The sequence below is a fragment of the Mustela nivalis genome (genome assembly GCF_964662115.1).
Source record: "Mustela nivalis genome assembly, chromosome: 10".
In the NCBI taxonomy this organism is placed as follows: domain Eukaryota; kingdom Metazoa; phylum Chordata; class Mammalia; order Carnivora; family Mustelidae; genus Mustela; species Mustela nivalis.
Window position 1 is genome coordinate 27,928,967 of NC_139029.1, and position 13,946 is coordinate 27,942,912.

At 45.3% G+C, this 13,946-nt stretch overlaps 1 protein-coding gene across 1 annotated transcript; it reads left to right on the forward strand.

Annotated features, from left to right (window-relative positions):
- Positions 1 to 68: 68 nt before the first annotated feature.
- On the forward strand, positions 69 to 10,121 carry UTP11 (UTP11 small subunit processome component). Its single transcript, XM_082686958.1, has 8 exons — positions 69 to 323; positions 3,477 to 3,538; positions 4,972 to 5,074; positions 5,464 to 5,577; positions 6,284 to 6,377; positions 6,468 to 6,598; positions 8,437 to 8,547; positions 9,258 to 10,121. Exons 1-8 carry the CDS (start codon positions 261 to 263, stop codon positions 9,339 to 9,341), a joined length of 762 nt encoding a protein of 253 aa, XP_082543084.1. The 5' UTR covers positions 69 to 260; the 3' UTR covers positions 9,342 to 10,121.
- Positions 10,122 to 13,946: the final 3,825 nt, after the last annotated feature.

Sequence of the window (13,946 nt, forward strand, 5' to 3'; positions counted from 1 at the left end):
CTGGCGAATGAGAACAGACTCTTGCAGAGTCACGGGACTAGACCCAGGAAACTACACTTCCCAGAAGCAGCTTGGAGCTGGACGCCCCAGCTGGAGGACGTAGTTCCGGAAAAGCAGGCGCCGGATAGGCTGCGGATAGGACGTGGGCTGTTCTAGGCAGCTGGCGCCCCGGCCTATTTCCGGTAGGATCGGCGGACGGTGCCGCCGAGGGTTTGCGGGGAAGGCGTTGTCTACTCGAGTTTTTCCAGGCGTGAGCAGACATGGCGGCGGCTTTTCGGAAGGCGGCTAAATCCCGGCAGCGGGAACACCGAGAGCGAAGCCAGGTAGGACTGCACAAGCCCCACGAGTGCTGGCCCGTGGCCTCATGTGCTACCCTCGCCTCCTCCCTTTCTCCACCTGCGGGCCCCGGTCCCTTCCCAACGTCAAGGGGGCACGTAAATAAACTCAAATGTATGCTGAAGACGCGGGCGTGCCTGGGGCGGAGCCTCGCGACTTGGCGGGGTCGGGGGTCGTCGTTCTCGCTCTAGGGGGAGCATTGGCTGTCTTGCGAGTTTTCAGGGAGGGAGTTGGGTGAGACACTGTATAAAGCGCTTGACTGGGGGGAAGGTGAGGTCAGAGCGCACACGGGCTGGAACTGGAATCCCATCTGTGGGCCCTGCCCGCTGCATAGGGGGTCTGTGACCCAAGAGGTTGGTGATGATAATGTTTTTATCACCGTTTGGCGTGGGCATTGTGCAAAGTCCGTGAAGCTCCGCCACATTCGTTTTTGCTTATGTCTCACATTGTAACGTTGATGTTTTCTATCCCCATTATATAGATGAGCAAGCTGAGGTCCAGGGAGCTGAAGTGACTTGCCTAGTGACAAACACCAAATTCAGGTGGATAAACAGTTGTAGGACTTTGGAGGGTGTGTCTGTGTTGAGAAGGTTGAGTAGAAATTCGTTTAGTATATGAAGAATCAGTGTATTCATTCCACTTTGCTTAGAAATCACATGGTAACCAATCCAGAAGGGCCCTTAGGGATATCTGGTCCAGCTTCATTTGGCAGTTGGGGAAGAGGGAGAAGGGCTCATGCAAGGTTGTGTTTCTGACTGATGGGATGGAACTAAGGCCTCTTGACTGCAGTTCAGTCTTCCTGCATAATAGCATTTATCAGACATTTATTGTGCACTTGCTATGTGCTCCGTGGTGTGCTGGGAGCAGTAGTGTAATTTGTTTGCCACCCTGTCTGAACCTATTCGTGGACTTGTGTAAAGCTAATGATAGAAAATGTTTGTTGTGTGCCAGAGCCAGAGAAAGTGCAGAATGCTTTACTGTCATTATCTCATTTAACTCTCACACCATGTGGAAGTAGGTATTACTATTTTCTCACATATGGAGATGGGGAAGCTAAGGCTCAGATAGGTTAACTTGCCCAAAGACATACAGTGCGTACTGACAAGCAGCAAAGCCAGGAATCAGGCCCCATGTTTTGAATCCAGAGGCCACTAAAAGATGAATTAAGAGGCACCTTTATAAGAGATGACACGTGAAGAATGCCAAATGAGGAATTTGAAAGCAAAGAGTAGAGATGATGAGGGAAATCATCACGATGGAACTTGCTGGACTTGAAAGGCAACGATAATAGCATTTTGAGCACTTACTGTATGCTAGGTACAGCCCAACAGCTATACAGGATCATGTTCTTTAAATCTGCAGCATGTCTGTGAGGTGGATATTATCCTCATTTTCCAGATGAGAACTCTGATGCTTAAAGAGATTGAATAGTGTGTCTAAAGTCACAGTTGTAAGTAGTTGATTTGGATTAACAGAGAAGACCGGGCTTCTTTGGCTGGCCATAATCATGACATGGTCATGTCTGAGTAGGAATAGAGGGACTTTGTGGGAGAGATGAAGAGAAGGCCATGCTGGCGAGGTGGGTAAGCATGTTGACATGTTGACAAGAGAGCTCCATGTTTGGGTCAATTTAGACTTTATTCTCTAGATCCTTTACTGAGGTGCTGGTGTTTTGTATTGGAGGGGATAGGTGTACTTAGAGGAGCTATTAATGACGCAATGCCAGGTCTCCTATAATACAGATCCCTTTGAATTAGTGTTTTTGTATTTTTTGGGTAGATACCCAGTAGTGTGATTCCTGGATCATAGAGTAGTTCTATTTTTAACTTTTTGAGGAAGCTGCATACTGTTTTCCATAGTGGCTGCACCAGTTTGCATTCCCAACACCAGTGTAAGAAGGTTCCTTTTTCTCCATGTCCTCACCAGCACCTGTTCTTGTGTTCTGTTTGTTACTATTATTTCTTTTTAGTGTTGGTGTTATTTTAATTACTGAGTTATTTATTATTTCATTTCAAGGATAAGAGACGTGACTAAAAATCTCATCTAAATTATTGGAGAAGTTTAAACAGAGAGAGGTATTATGTACTTCTTCAAAAGTTGAGATTATTCAGAGCAGAAGATGCAGTCTTCGTGTGGTGAGGAAGAGCACAGACTGTGGCCCCATATGGAACGGGTTCCAGTTCTAGCTTTGCCAGTTATTCTGTGTTCTTGGGCAAGCCTCATTCCCCTTTTGGAAAATTGGGATAACAGTTGTGTGTTTTATCTACTTCTCTTGTTTGTTGTGGGGATTAAATGAGATTGTAACAAGCATAGCAGATTGTTTTGTAACAGAGTTGGTGTCTAATAACTGTGGCCTGTTACCGTGTGGGCAGAAACATCTAGCACAGACACTGACATGTATTAATTGCTCAACAAATAGCTTGTAGAAAGATGGTGCCAAGATACAGTCCTTCCATACTATCCAAGTTCTGTGTAAGAAAAAGTATTTTGTGTCACACTTGGCTTTTTCTCTCATATTTCTTACCAAAGATATAATAGTAATATACTGGGTACCTGCTTTGTGCCAGGCTATGTGCAGACACTCCCACTCATATAGGCTCATTTAATCCTCATGATAATCATGAGAAGCAGGTACTGTTACTCTCATTTTATAATTAGGAACCAGCAGCTCAGAGAAGTTAAGTGACTTGCCCAAGGTCACAGGTTGTTAAGAGGTAAAGCTTAGATTTGAACCTCATTCTCCAAACTAAATTTAGTGCCCTTGCCACAGTTGCCTCCCTGTTATTATGTTTTCCCTTCATAGTATTTTATAAACCCTTGGATTAAGTCTGCAGTAATTTTAGTACAGCTGGCAACTACTTGCTTAGTGCCGAGTCATTGTTGCCTCTCTCTCTGTCCTTAATAGGCCAGGAAGCCTACTATGGCAGTGCTTGTGACCTCTCTGGCGGCTGTATGGTACCTCTCATCCTTGGGCAGAGCCCAGTTGGGGGAGGGGAGGGAACAGGGTAGCAAGTTGGCTCCAAGGACATGGATTTACTGAGCACTCCAGAGACTCTTGTTCCTGTCAGGTGTCATGTTGATTTCAGTATGTTTTTGCTGAGGAAACTAAGAGTTTTTTTTTTTTTCCTTTTGTCTTCTAGCCTGGCTTTCGAAAACATCTGGGCCTGTTGGAGAAAAAGAAAGATTACAAACTTCGTGCAGAGTGAGTTCAGTTTTCTGGTGGGGGTGCTGTCGAGAAAGCTGACAGCTTCCCTGCACTGCAGCTGAATTGTTCAAGTGTCTGACGGGATAATTTCTTGCCATTGACAAAATGGCCAAAACTCTGGCAACCTGTTACATACTTGTCTGTGACCCTAACCTTTTCTCTTTGTTGGGCAGAGCATAATTTATTTAACTGTAGTTGCATTGTGAAATTTTTTTTTCTTTTTTCTTTTTTCTTTTTTTAATTATGTTGCTCTAGATAGTTTTCTCAGATTGGCTTTGATTTGCTCCTGCCTTGGTGTGTGAGCCAAAAGCTGAATCTTTTTTTTCCCTCTCCCTTTTCTTGAAATGCAAGATATAATCTAAAATTCCAGTCATTGAGTCTCTTACATCACTGCGTGTGTGGTGTGGAATGAAGAGATGTGAAAGATGGATTCATAAGACTGAGCGTGGGTGATAATGAGCTCTGAAAACATTTTATAAAACAATTACCCCCATTCTTTTCCTTTAGCACTTTATTTGCAGAATACTTTATAATTGTTTGTTAACCATGCTTGTCAGCTGAGGTCCTTTTGTGCTCCTGGTACAGATGGTGATGGATTAAGTGGATTGCTCTGCGTCCCAGAGTTTTTAAGGCTAATAATGATAACTGAATGCTATTACTGCACCAGGCAGTGTTTTAGAAGACTTGCAATTTTTACACTTATGCATTCCTCCCAGTAACCTTCTGGGAGGCTATTACTATCATACCCATTTTATAGATTAAATTGAGATATGGATTGGTTAGCTAATTTACCCACATTACTTAGCCAGAAGTGGTAGAGTCCAGATTTTCATCCTAATAGTCTGGCTCCAGAGTCCATGATTCTAGTCCATATGCTGTATTGCACTGTGGAGTTTCTGAATCTTATTTGGTCACTTGGTGCCCAAGTTTGCTTTAGAACCCTGTCTAGGGGTACCTGGGTGGCTCAGTGGGTTGGGCCTCTGCCTTTGGCTCGGGTCATGGTCTTGGGGTCCTGGGATTGAAGCCTGCATCAGGCTTTCTGCTCATCGGGGAGCCTGCTTCCCCCCTCCCTCTGCCTGCGTCTCTGCCTACTTGTGATCTCTCTTTCTCTCTCTCTTTGTCAAATAAATAAAATCTTGGGAAAAAAAGAGAACCCTGTCTAATGAGCTCTGATGTGTGCTTTGTTTGGTGTTTCCCTGTGAGGAGGTAAACAGCACTAAAATACGTGAGATGTTAATCTCAGGGGAGTTTTGGGATAGGAGAGGAGCCTACACAGACAGTAGCTCAACATCAATGACTGTGGAGTCTGGATCAAATCTAGTCATTGCTTTGGCTTTTTTGGGTTTCATTTTAAGTAAACTTTAGATGCTTCTAAAGTTTGCTCATTGTGAGTTTGTTGTTTTTGTTGTGAACCTCATTTAACCTTTTAGTGACTACCGAAAAAAACAGGAATACCTCAGAGCTCTCCGGAAGAAGGCTCTTGAAAAAAATCCAGATGAATTCTACTACAAAATGACTCGGGTTAAACTCCAGGTGGGTGCCTAATGGATCAGTTGGTATTCCGAGCTCCACCTCATTAAAGAAAATAAGGATGGGGGAAGAGATGGAGAGGAAGGATCCTTGGCCTTTACTTAGCCCTTCTCTAGTTAGTCCAGGTGTTCTTGGTCCCTGTCCAAGGCAAATTGCCCCTTCATGGACAGCATGCATTTCTGCTCCGGAATCTGAGTTGTTTTATGTCTGGAGCTGTTCTTAGAGTGGATGACAAGGTGCTAAATTGAACACGCATCTTGGGCTTTGTGTACTGGACCGCTGTTGCATATGGTATTCAACCGAATACCATAGCTCATAGTCATGAGCTATGTTAATGACTTATTCATGATTTTAATCTAATAGGCAATGTATGTTTTAAATTTGGATTTTAGGATGGAGTTCACGTTATTAAGGAGACTAAGGAGGAAGTAACTCCAGAACAACTGAAACTGATGAGAACCCAGGATGTCAAATATATAGAAATGAAAAGGGTTGCGGAAGCTAAGGTAATAATTGAAACCCGTTGTTCTGGTGTATTTTTGTTATTGAAGAAAAATAAAAATTCACTGGTATCAAATTGTAAGTTGATTTCTTCTGGCATTTACAGATTAAAAGTGCTTCTTTTTTTTTTTTAAAGATTTTATTTATTTATTTAACAGAGAGAGATCACAAGTAGGCAGAGAGGCAGGCAGAGAGAGAGAGAGGAGGAAGCAGGCTTCCCGCTGAGCAGAGAGCCCGATGCGGGGCTCGATCCCAGGATCCTGAGATCATGACCCGAGCCGAAGGCAGCAGCTTAACCCACTGAGCCACCCAAGCGCCCCTAAAAGTGCTTCTTGATGGTTGTAGTGATTTAGAAGTATAGTCAATATGGTGGAGTGAAAAGCATTCATGTTTGGAAATGAGACTTATTTAGGTTTGAATTCTGGCTTTGCCATTTATTAGCCCCATGATTATGGACAAATTAACTTTTTTGAGAGATTGATGCCTTATTTCTATCTCCTGGGAATGTTAAGTGAGTTTTGTGGAATGTGTAGCCCAGTACCTGACATATGGTTGGTGCTTGGTAAATTTTAGTTATCTTTTCCTTTAAAAAAATGAGGCACATTTTTTGGTGGCCCGTGATAATGATGTGAAATGGTTTAAACTTGTGCACGTTCATTTCTGATACCCTGATGAACCCAATGTAAAATGGGATCATGTTCTGTATTCTAGAAAATTGAAAGACTAAAATCAGAGCTCCATCTGCTGGATTTCCAGGGGAAGCAGCAGAATAAGCATGTGTTTTTTTTTGACACCAAAAAGGAAGGTATGAAATATATGAGGGTTTCTGGGATTTCTAGCGTGTTGGTCTGTGTTTGGCATTACAGGGTGCCTTAAGAATTGTCTTGACTTTCAGTTGAGCAGTTTGATGTTGCCACTCACCTGCGAACAGCCCCGGAACTTGTTGACAGAGTCTTTAACAGACCAACACTAGAGACTTTGCAGAAGGAGAAAGTGAAGGGGGTTACCCAGCAGACTCGACTGAAGGTAATTTCCTCTGTTGTTTTTTGAGTCTGAGCTTAGGAGCATCTGGGGTTGGTTGGTTGGTTGGTTTTTGTCACTGCATTGGGGATGGGAGTGGTTCCTTGGGGTTTTGTTTTTGGTTTTGGGTCCTTGGTTTTTAAGATTGGGGAACTTGTGGCCTAATGGTCAGTAGTTTAGGGTCTGGCTTTTAGATTTGCATTTGAATCCCACCTCTCACTCTGGGCTTTGTGCTTTTAAGGCTTGTGACTGATGCAGAGAGAGGAGGGGACACTGAAGATTAAGGGATGGGTATATTCTGATACCGCACCTTTAGCACCAAACATATGTCTCAGAAAGTCTTTACGTATTATGCATTTGTAACCAAAGTTTTTGTTTTGTTTTGTTTAAGATTTATTTATTTGACAGACAGAGATCAGAAATAGGCAGAGAGGCAGGCAGAGAGAGAGAGGAGGAAGCAGGCTCCCTGCAGAGCAGAGAGCCCGATGTGGGGCTCGATCCCAGGACCCTGGGATCATGACCTGAGCCGAAGGCAGAGGCTTTAACCCACTGAGCACCCAGGCGCCCTGTAACCAAACTTTTGTATTGACTTTTCCTTATGGTGCCTTCCGTCTCTGGAACTGGATTTGTGCAGAAGACATGCTTTTTTCTCAAAGCCTTCTGGAGTTGAACTCTCACTTCTGACTGATTCATTTAAAAAAATGCTGTCAATGTGTTTCAAGCAGACAGCTGTTCTGTTTTGATTTGAATCATTTACACCGCATCAGCTTTGCTTCCAATGTTTAATTTCACAGCAGTTTCTCTAGCTCAGAGGCAGCTAAACTTGCTGTAGTAATATAAATACCCCTAATTAGTTTGACTATATTGGGTAATCCCATAAATTTGACAGTCTGTGTAATAAAGTGAAAACAAAAGCTGTCTGAAACCACTGCTGTGAGACTGTGCTAGAATTGGTGAATTGTTTAAATCTGAAGCCCAGTCATAGTCCCCTCTTGAAGATAACACTTCCAGCTGAGGAGCCGGCTGACTAGTGTTCTTGTGATAACCCTGTTTGTCAATTAGTTGTATTTTCAATTAGCTGTGTCACTAACACTTCTCAAGTGTTGTGGTAGTCCCTAAAGAGATTAGTGCTCCAAACAGAACAAACAGTTCACCAACACGCCTTTTGAGAAGTTGGGAAGGTTTGGATCTTGCCATTTTTGTCGAGTGGTATTGTTTCTTTTGGTGGTTCTGTTGAGAGCAAAAATATGTTCATTAAGTCTGCTGGTGGGTGATTGCAAGGGAATTTTTAACCTGTAACTTGGAGGAGTGGGTTTCTCAGGGGCTTATAATTCCCCCAAATTGAAGGACCCCTGGCCTTTGAAGGGGATTCAGCAGGGAGTGTTCTTGGGTCAGTTCTCACCAGAAAAGTCCCTCTCTCTGAGTTCTGTGGTTCTCAGACATCAGCACACTGGCCAGTGGCCTTTCTGTCCTCTGTTCACATTGTGTAGGGTTTCCGGGTCTCATTCCTGTATTGCCTTAGGTAACCGGGACGCTCACATGGAGGTTGAACAGCTTAGTGTAGTAGTGGAAAGATTCCTGGGATCTCTGAGACTCTCGGGACAGTCCTGACTCTGTTCCAGGTGAACCACGTGTCCCTGGGCAAGTCTCCAGGGTTCTGCTTAGCTTAGAATGTGGTGTTCCTAAAATGGACAATTTTATAGTCCCTTGTTATGTTGATTTCTGAGTGAGAAGGGAGTTGATGAAACCATTTATGCGTTGGGACTTAAGTGGATTAAAAAGCAGGTTTTTTATTCATTTATATCTTGTTCATTTTATTGAAAATGTGTGTGTTTTTTTCGCAGCGGATAGCTAAAGAAAGACAAAAGCAGTATAACTGCCTGACACAGCGGATTGAACGTGAGAAGAAATTGTTTGTTATTGCACAGAAAATTCAAACACGAAAAGATCTTCTGGTGAGGAGAGAGAGCCTGAGGCGCGCCCCCCCCTCCCCCCGCCTTCCTCTTGTAAAGGTCTTAACTGAAACTGGATTTCAGCTGTGTGTAAATCAACCCCAGTGAAAATGTCTGCTCCTCAGGGGCAGTGGTTTGAGCCAGTGTCTGTTACTCTGACAGTGTTGAAATGTTCCTTGATTAAGAAGGGTAATAAGGGGCTTATTAGTCAGTGCTCTGGAACAGCCAAGGGTAGGATCAGGTAGCACATGAACTTTATAGCTTGTGAGCAGCTACGTGTAACATTTAAACAGGTTAACAAAACAGTGCGTGTCACTCACTGGTGTTTAAAAATAGACAACATTGTGTAGTTAAAGAGCACAACTAAGGATTATGCGGTGTCCCGTTCATATTCGTACCATTCCTTTAAATGTCAGATCCTTCAGATCTGCCTTTCTCAGCTAGGGTTCTGTGAGAATATGCCCTACAAAAAAATTAATTTGAGTACCTCTCCTCTCAGTTTTTCCAAGAACTTCTACACACTGGTAGCATTCTAGGTCCCTGGGGGAGAAAAGGATTCATTGTGTTTGGGGATACTTTGGGGTGGTGGGCTTCTTCTCTTCTGCACTTTGAGAAGGACTGAACTAGGGCCTCTCTAATGGTAGTTTATTAACCTAATTGTTTTTCAAAACCCTCTCCTGATGTTTACTGGTAACTTTTTTACTCTTTTGTAGGATAAAACTCAGAAGGTGAAGGTGAAGAAACAAACTGTGAACTCTCCAGCTATTTACAAATTCCAAAGTCGTCGAAAACGTTGAAGTGGTAGAGATAAGCTTTGTCATTCCACATGGAAAATGTTTTTTTCCTAACTTCACATTCCATTAGTCTGAATGACATGGTTTTTCCTGTTTGTAACTTTATTACAGATCTGGCATTTGATATCTTTCTGCGAACAACATTTAAACACTTTCCTTTGTCTTACTTTTTTTTGGGGTATGAAATCATGCCCCAATATATCTTTATATACCTATGTATTTTCTTTTTTTTTTTTTTAAAGATTTTATCCATTTATTTGAGAGACAGAAATCACAAGTAGGCAGGAGAGGCAGGCAGAGAGAGGAGGAAGCAGGCTCCCCGCTGAGCAGAGAGCCCCATGCAGGGCTTGATCCCAGAACCCTGGGATCATGACCTGAGCCGAAGGCAGAGGCTTGAACCCACTGAGCCACCCAGGCGCCCTCCTATGTATTTTCTTCATGCTGACCGTTCTATAATCTCATTATGACAAATTTTGGAAAAAAACGAATTCCTCTCTAACCCCAGTACTTACTGAAGAACACCAAATAGTTATTAATGCTAGGAGCTAGGGCATTGGAAGTGAATAATATTGTGAATGTTCTGCTTTATTTTCTCCCTTCTGTAAAGGCATGTACTGTTTTTTTTTTTTTTTGCTTTATTTTTGTGTTCTGTAAGTATAATTATAGCAAACAGTTTTATACCATTTTTACTTAAATTAGCCCTTCCATTTTGTTACATCACTAAATTTTTAAAAAATAATATATGTCCGTAGTAAAAATTAAAATAAATATTTTTATTATTTATTTGCATGTCCTATCCAGTGGGTAGACCAATTTTACCCTCCTTCCTTCTGTGTTTATTGGCTGTTCAGGTGGCTTTATAAATTAGCCAAGGAGGAATTTTTTTTTTCTCTTATACTTTATAGCTACAGATAGAAACCTTGGAACTAGGAAGCCACAGTGGCACCTCCTTATTGATGAAGCTCAGTCAAACAGACAGGGCCTTCTGTTCCTGCCCTCTGCACTTCTGGCCAACTCATGATTCCAAGGCTATAAATGGCTTGGTTCAGGCCTTTGCCCTGGTGATAGGGACTCCAGGGCATGTGTAGCAGCTTTCTTCCCAGAGTCTCACCCCTCCCTGCCCATGGAGGGGAGGTAGGCTGAGGCTGTCAAGACAGGGCTGAGCATGCTTAAAGCAAAGGTGGGAGGAGCAGGGTTCTGGGAGGCTTGCTTACACCTCACCCCCTGGAGGAGGAACAGCTGTGCCTGGATTTTAAAGAGTCAAAAAAAAAAAAAAAGAAAAAGAAAAAAATCATCGTTAAAACAGTGTGTTCTTATGACTGCTAGGCTCCTGTACAAAGTGTAAAATGAAAGCCTGTTTCCTCAGGGTGTACCCAGTGGGATTTAGATCTGGGATCCCTGGAAAAGAGGAATAGAAGCTAGCAGCTTTTGCCTTAAGGAAGGAAGTGCTTCCCAAGTCTGTGTGTTTCCCTCTTGGGGGGTGGTGAGCTAAGTACATGTTGATGGTCTTACAACATGAAGGGTTTGGGGGACTGAGTTCTGAGCCAGGGAAGGGATTTATCCCATGGGTGTTGGACAGAGGGGTGGGCAGACTAAGCAGAAATCTGTTCTTGACACAGAACAGCTTGGTACTGCTGCTCTATCACTTGTCCCTGCTGGGTAGGAGGTAAGGAGTATACCTGATTCCTTTTTGTTGGGAGTTTACATTACACAAAGGTACTTGACACACAGGATGCAGCTCAGACCTCATAAACACAGGTGCATGCACATCTGTGTACCCTCTGGTACACGAACATGCCTCCCGTCCACAGGTGACACACGGGGTCCTCACATGTTGCATAGGAACACAATGATACCTGAAGAGGTATGTGCACAGGCCGGTTGGAGTACTGCAAGTGCCAGGTTGGAGGCAGAGAACTGTGAGGGGATAAAACTGGGTGTCCTGAACTGCTGTTCTATTGAGGGCTGTCTCTGAGGCCCTAGGAGAGAGTGGCTTTCCCTTGTGAGTAACCCAAGACATGCTCCAGCCTCATGCGTCCTAAAAACAGACCAGGACTTCATGCTTTGGTGCTCAGCGGGGCTTCAGATTCCTGGCTCATTGCTTGGGAAGGGGAAAGACTATTGTTTCCTTAGGATCCACCCCTCCAGGCCCAGCGGCTGTTTTGGGCTCTTGGTGGAGCCTGCTCTGGCTAGGCCAAGGGGAATGAACGTGGGCAGCCTACGGAGGTGGAAAGCATTTCTCTGAGTCAGAACTTGTGTGGCTCAGGTCTCTTGTACAGATGAGGTCTCCAGAGTGTCAGCTACGTTAGCTGCTGTGGGACACCCGGGTCTCCCCAGTAGAGAACCCAGCTGTCCTGCCTTAGTCCCACTCTGTTGCCACTTCTTAGAGCCCTTGTGACTCAAGCAGGAGAGTGTCAGGCCCTAGCTTTATTCTTGGATTTTATCTTTTTTTAACTCTGGAGGGAACTGATTATTGGCAACAGGGTAGGAAAAGGCCCAGTAGGTGGAGCTGCTGCCCCTTTGCTGGGGTTATTTGTCTGGGTGCTGGTGTCTACCCTCTTAGCACTCTTGGCTTCTGTTGGAAGCATCCCGTGCTCCATTGGTGCTCAGTGCCTGTTTATTGGATTTAATGCCATGGGGGAGAGCTCTTGGCAAAAAAGATATTCTCCACACTTGCTTCACCACTTTGAGATTAGTGTGGCCCCAAGACAAGGCCTGGGCAGGAAAGAGCTTTCCCCTCATTTCTAGTGAGGCCTATGGAGGAGGCTTATCGTTGAGTCCCACATTGAGGGTGGTTTCAACAGGAAATGGTAGGGGTCTCCCCATGTGCAGTTGTGAGGGTTTGTGTCTGGCTCTCCCCCCTGCTGGCTGTGGGGCAGTGAACAATTGGAACTGCACGTCCTCCAGCAGGGAAGGCAGCCAGCAGACGCAGACTTGCTCTGCCTGCCTGTAGAGGCCGGTGAGGCCAGGGCCTGTTGAGACTTGCATTGGTAAGGCAAGTGGGTGTGTGGTGCCGGCCTCCTTCCTCAAGCTCTCCCAGCGTGGCCATTCACAGCCTCATGCACAGGGTGTTGGGCAAGGTGGGGGGGCGTGTAAAGCTTGGGTGGGAGTCTTGGCTCAAAGCCCCAGGTGAGTGGAGGAACTGGGGGTGGACCTGGAGTACTATTGGGGCTGAGCCGGCAGGTTTCTTGGGCTTGGGTGGCTGCCTCCTGGGGTCAGAGGGTGTGCGCTCTCTCACCGAGCCCGTCACCAGACCTCCCTGTTGGCGGGGTTCTCACCCAGCTCTGTGGGTCTGTCTCAGCAGAAAGTGCATGGAAGGATTGGGGAGAAGCTTCGACAGCCTGAGAGGCAGAGCTGGCTTTCCCAAGTCCACCCTGTAGAGTGTGGAAGCTCAAGAGGCTGCACGGGTCATGCTTCTTGTTCTTTCCTAAACTGCTCCGGTTGGAGAGGAAGAAAAAGAAATCTCTCCTGCTTCTTCAGACTCTATGGAATCTCTGTGTTCTTTCCTGGATCCACCATCATTACATTTGGAGAGTTCTGTCTCCTCTGTATCTCTCGTAACCAAAGTTTACCTAGTAGTCTCTGACCAGTCTTGTCTGCTTCACTTGATAGCTCTGATAATGCTGAGAGCCCTTTCCTCTCTTGTGTCGGGGAACACAGTGTTTAGTGCTAGGCCTGTGGTACAGTCCTGAGTCCCCTGCTTTGGTGGTAGTAGACATTGGGCCAGAACAGAGCTGGACCTAGCTATTTCTAGGCAAGAGGAATCTATCTGGGGACTGCTGTGTTTGGGGTTAAGGGTGGGAAGGAAGCCCTTCCATTCCTCCTGTTATCTGTCACCTGATGGCCATGCTCCGATCATAAGTATTAATGAAATTGTGGTGCCCCGGAGGCAGCTGGGCAGCCTCCCACCCCCCCCCCCTGCCCTGAATCAGCCTGACTCATTTTTAGCTTTCTCCCAGTTACCCCAAAGGCTTCTCTTTTGAGGTGACAAATGTAGGGGGTTGGTTTCAGGTTTCATGTTTTTACATTACTGAGTGGAAAAAAAACCCTTTCCAAACCAAAAACAAAACAAAACAAAAACCCCCAGCTTTTACAGCAGAAACATGTCCCAAGAGCACTGGAAATTTCCCCATCCCCTCTCCTCATCTGCTCAGCCACAGAGACTAGTGACAGAGGTTAAGAGGTGGGGGTTGGAGCTAGGGCGAGTAGAGTATTGGGGACAGCCCCTTTGGAGGTGGCAGCATTTGCCTTCCTGCTTAAAGGCAGGGGAGAGCCTTTGCAGAGCCCTCTGGCTCTGGAGCCAGTAGTATTGCCAAGGGGTGGGGCCAGTCTGTTCTGGAGCGGCAGGGGCTAGGGGAGGAAACCATCTCATATCTTTAGCTAATTTGATCCCAGGAGGTCGAGGGCAAGTCCCTCCCTCAGAGAGGGCTCTTTAGGTGGGGTGGTAGGTGGGAAGCTGCAGGGTCCATCTGGCACATGGAGACTGGGGGGCCATCTCCTCCTGTTACTGGCTGGTAGTATTATAAGCCACTCCCTGCCTGACCCCCGACAGGGGCAGATGGCCTCCATGGCAGATGGAGACTAGGCCAGCGATGGCTGGGTGAGCTT

Coding starts and splice junctions, on each gene's coding strand:
- UTP11 (XM_082686958.1), top strand. CDS start 261: ATGGCGGCGGCTTTTCGGAAGGCGGCTAAATCCCGGCAGCGGGAACAC. Junction 324..3,476: donor AACACCGAGAGCGAAGCCAG/GTAGGACTGCAC, acceptor TTTGTCTTCTAG/CCTGGCTTTCGAAAACATCT. Junction 3,539..4,971: donor GATTACAAACTTCGTGCAGA/GTGAGTTCAGTT, acceptor TTAACCTTTTAG/TGACTACCGAAAAAAACAGG.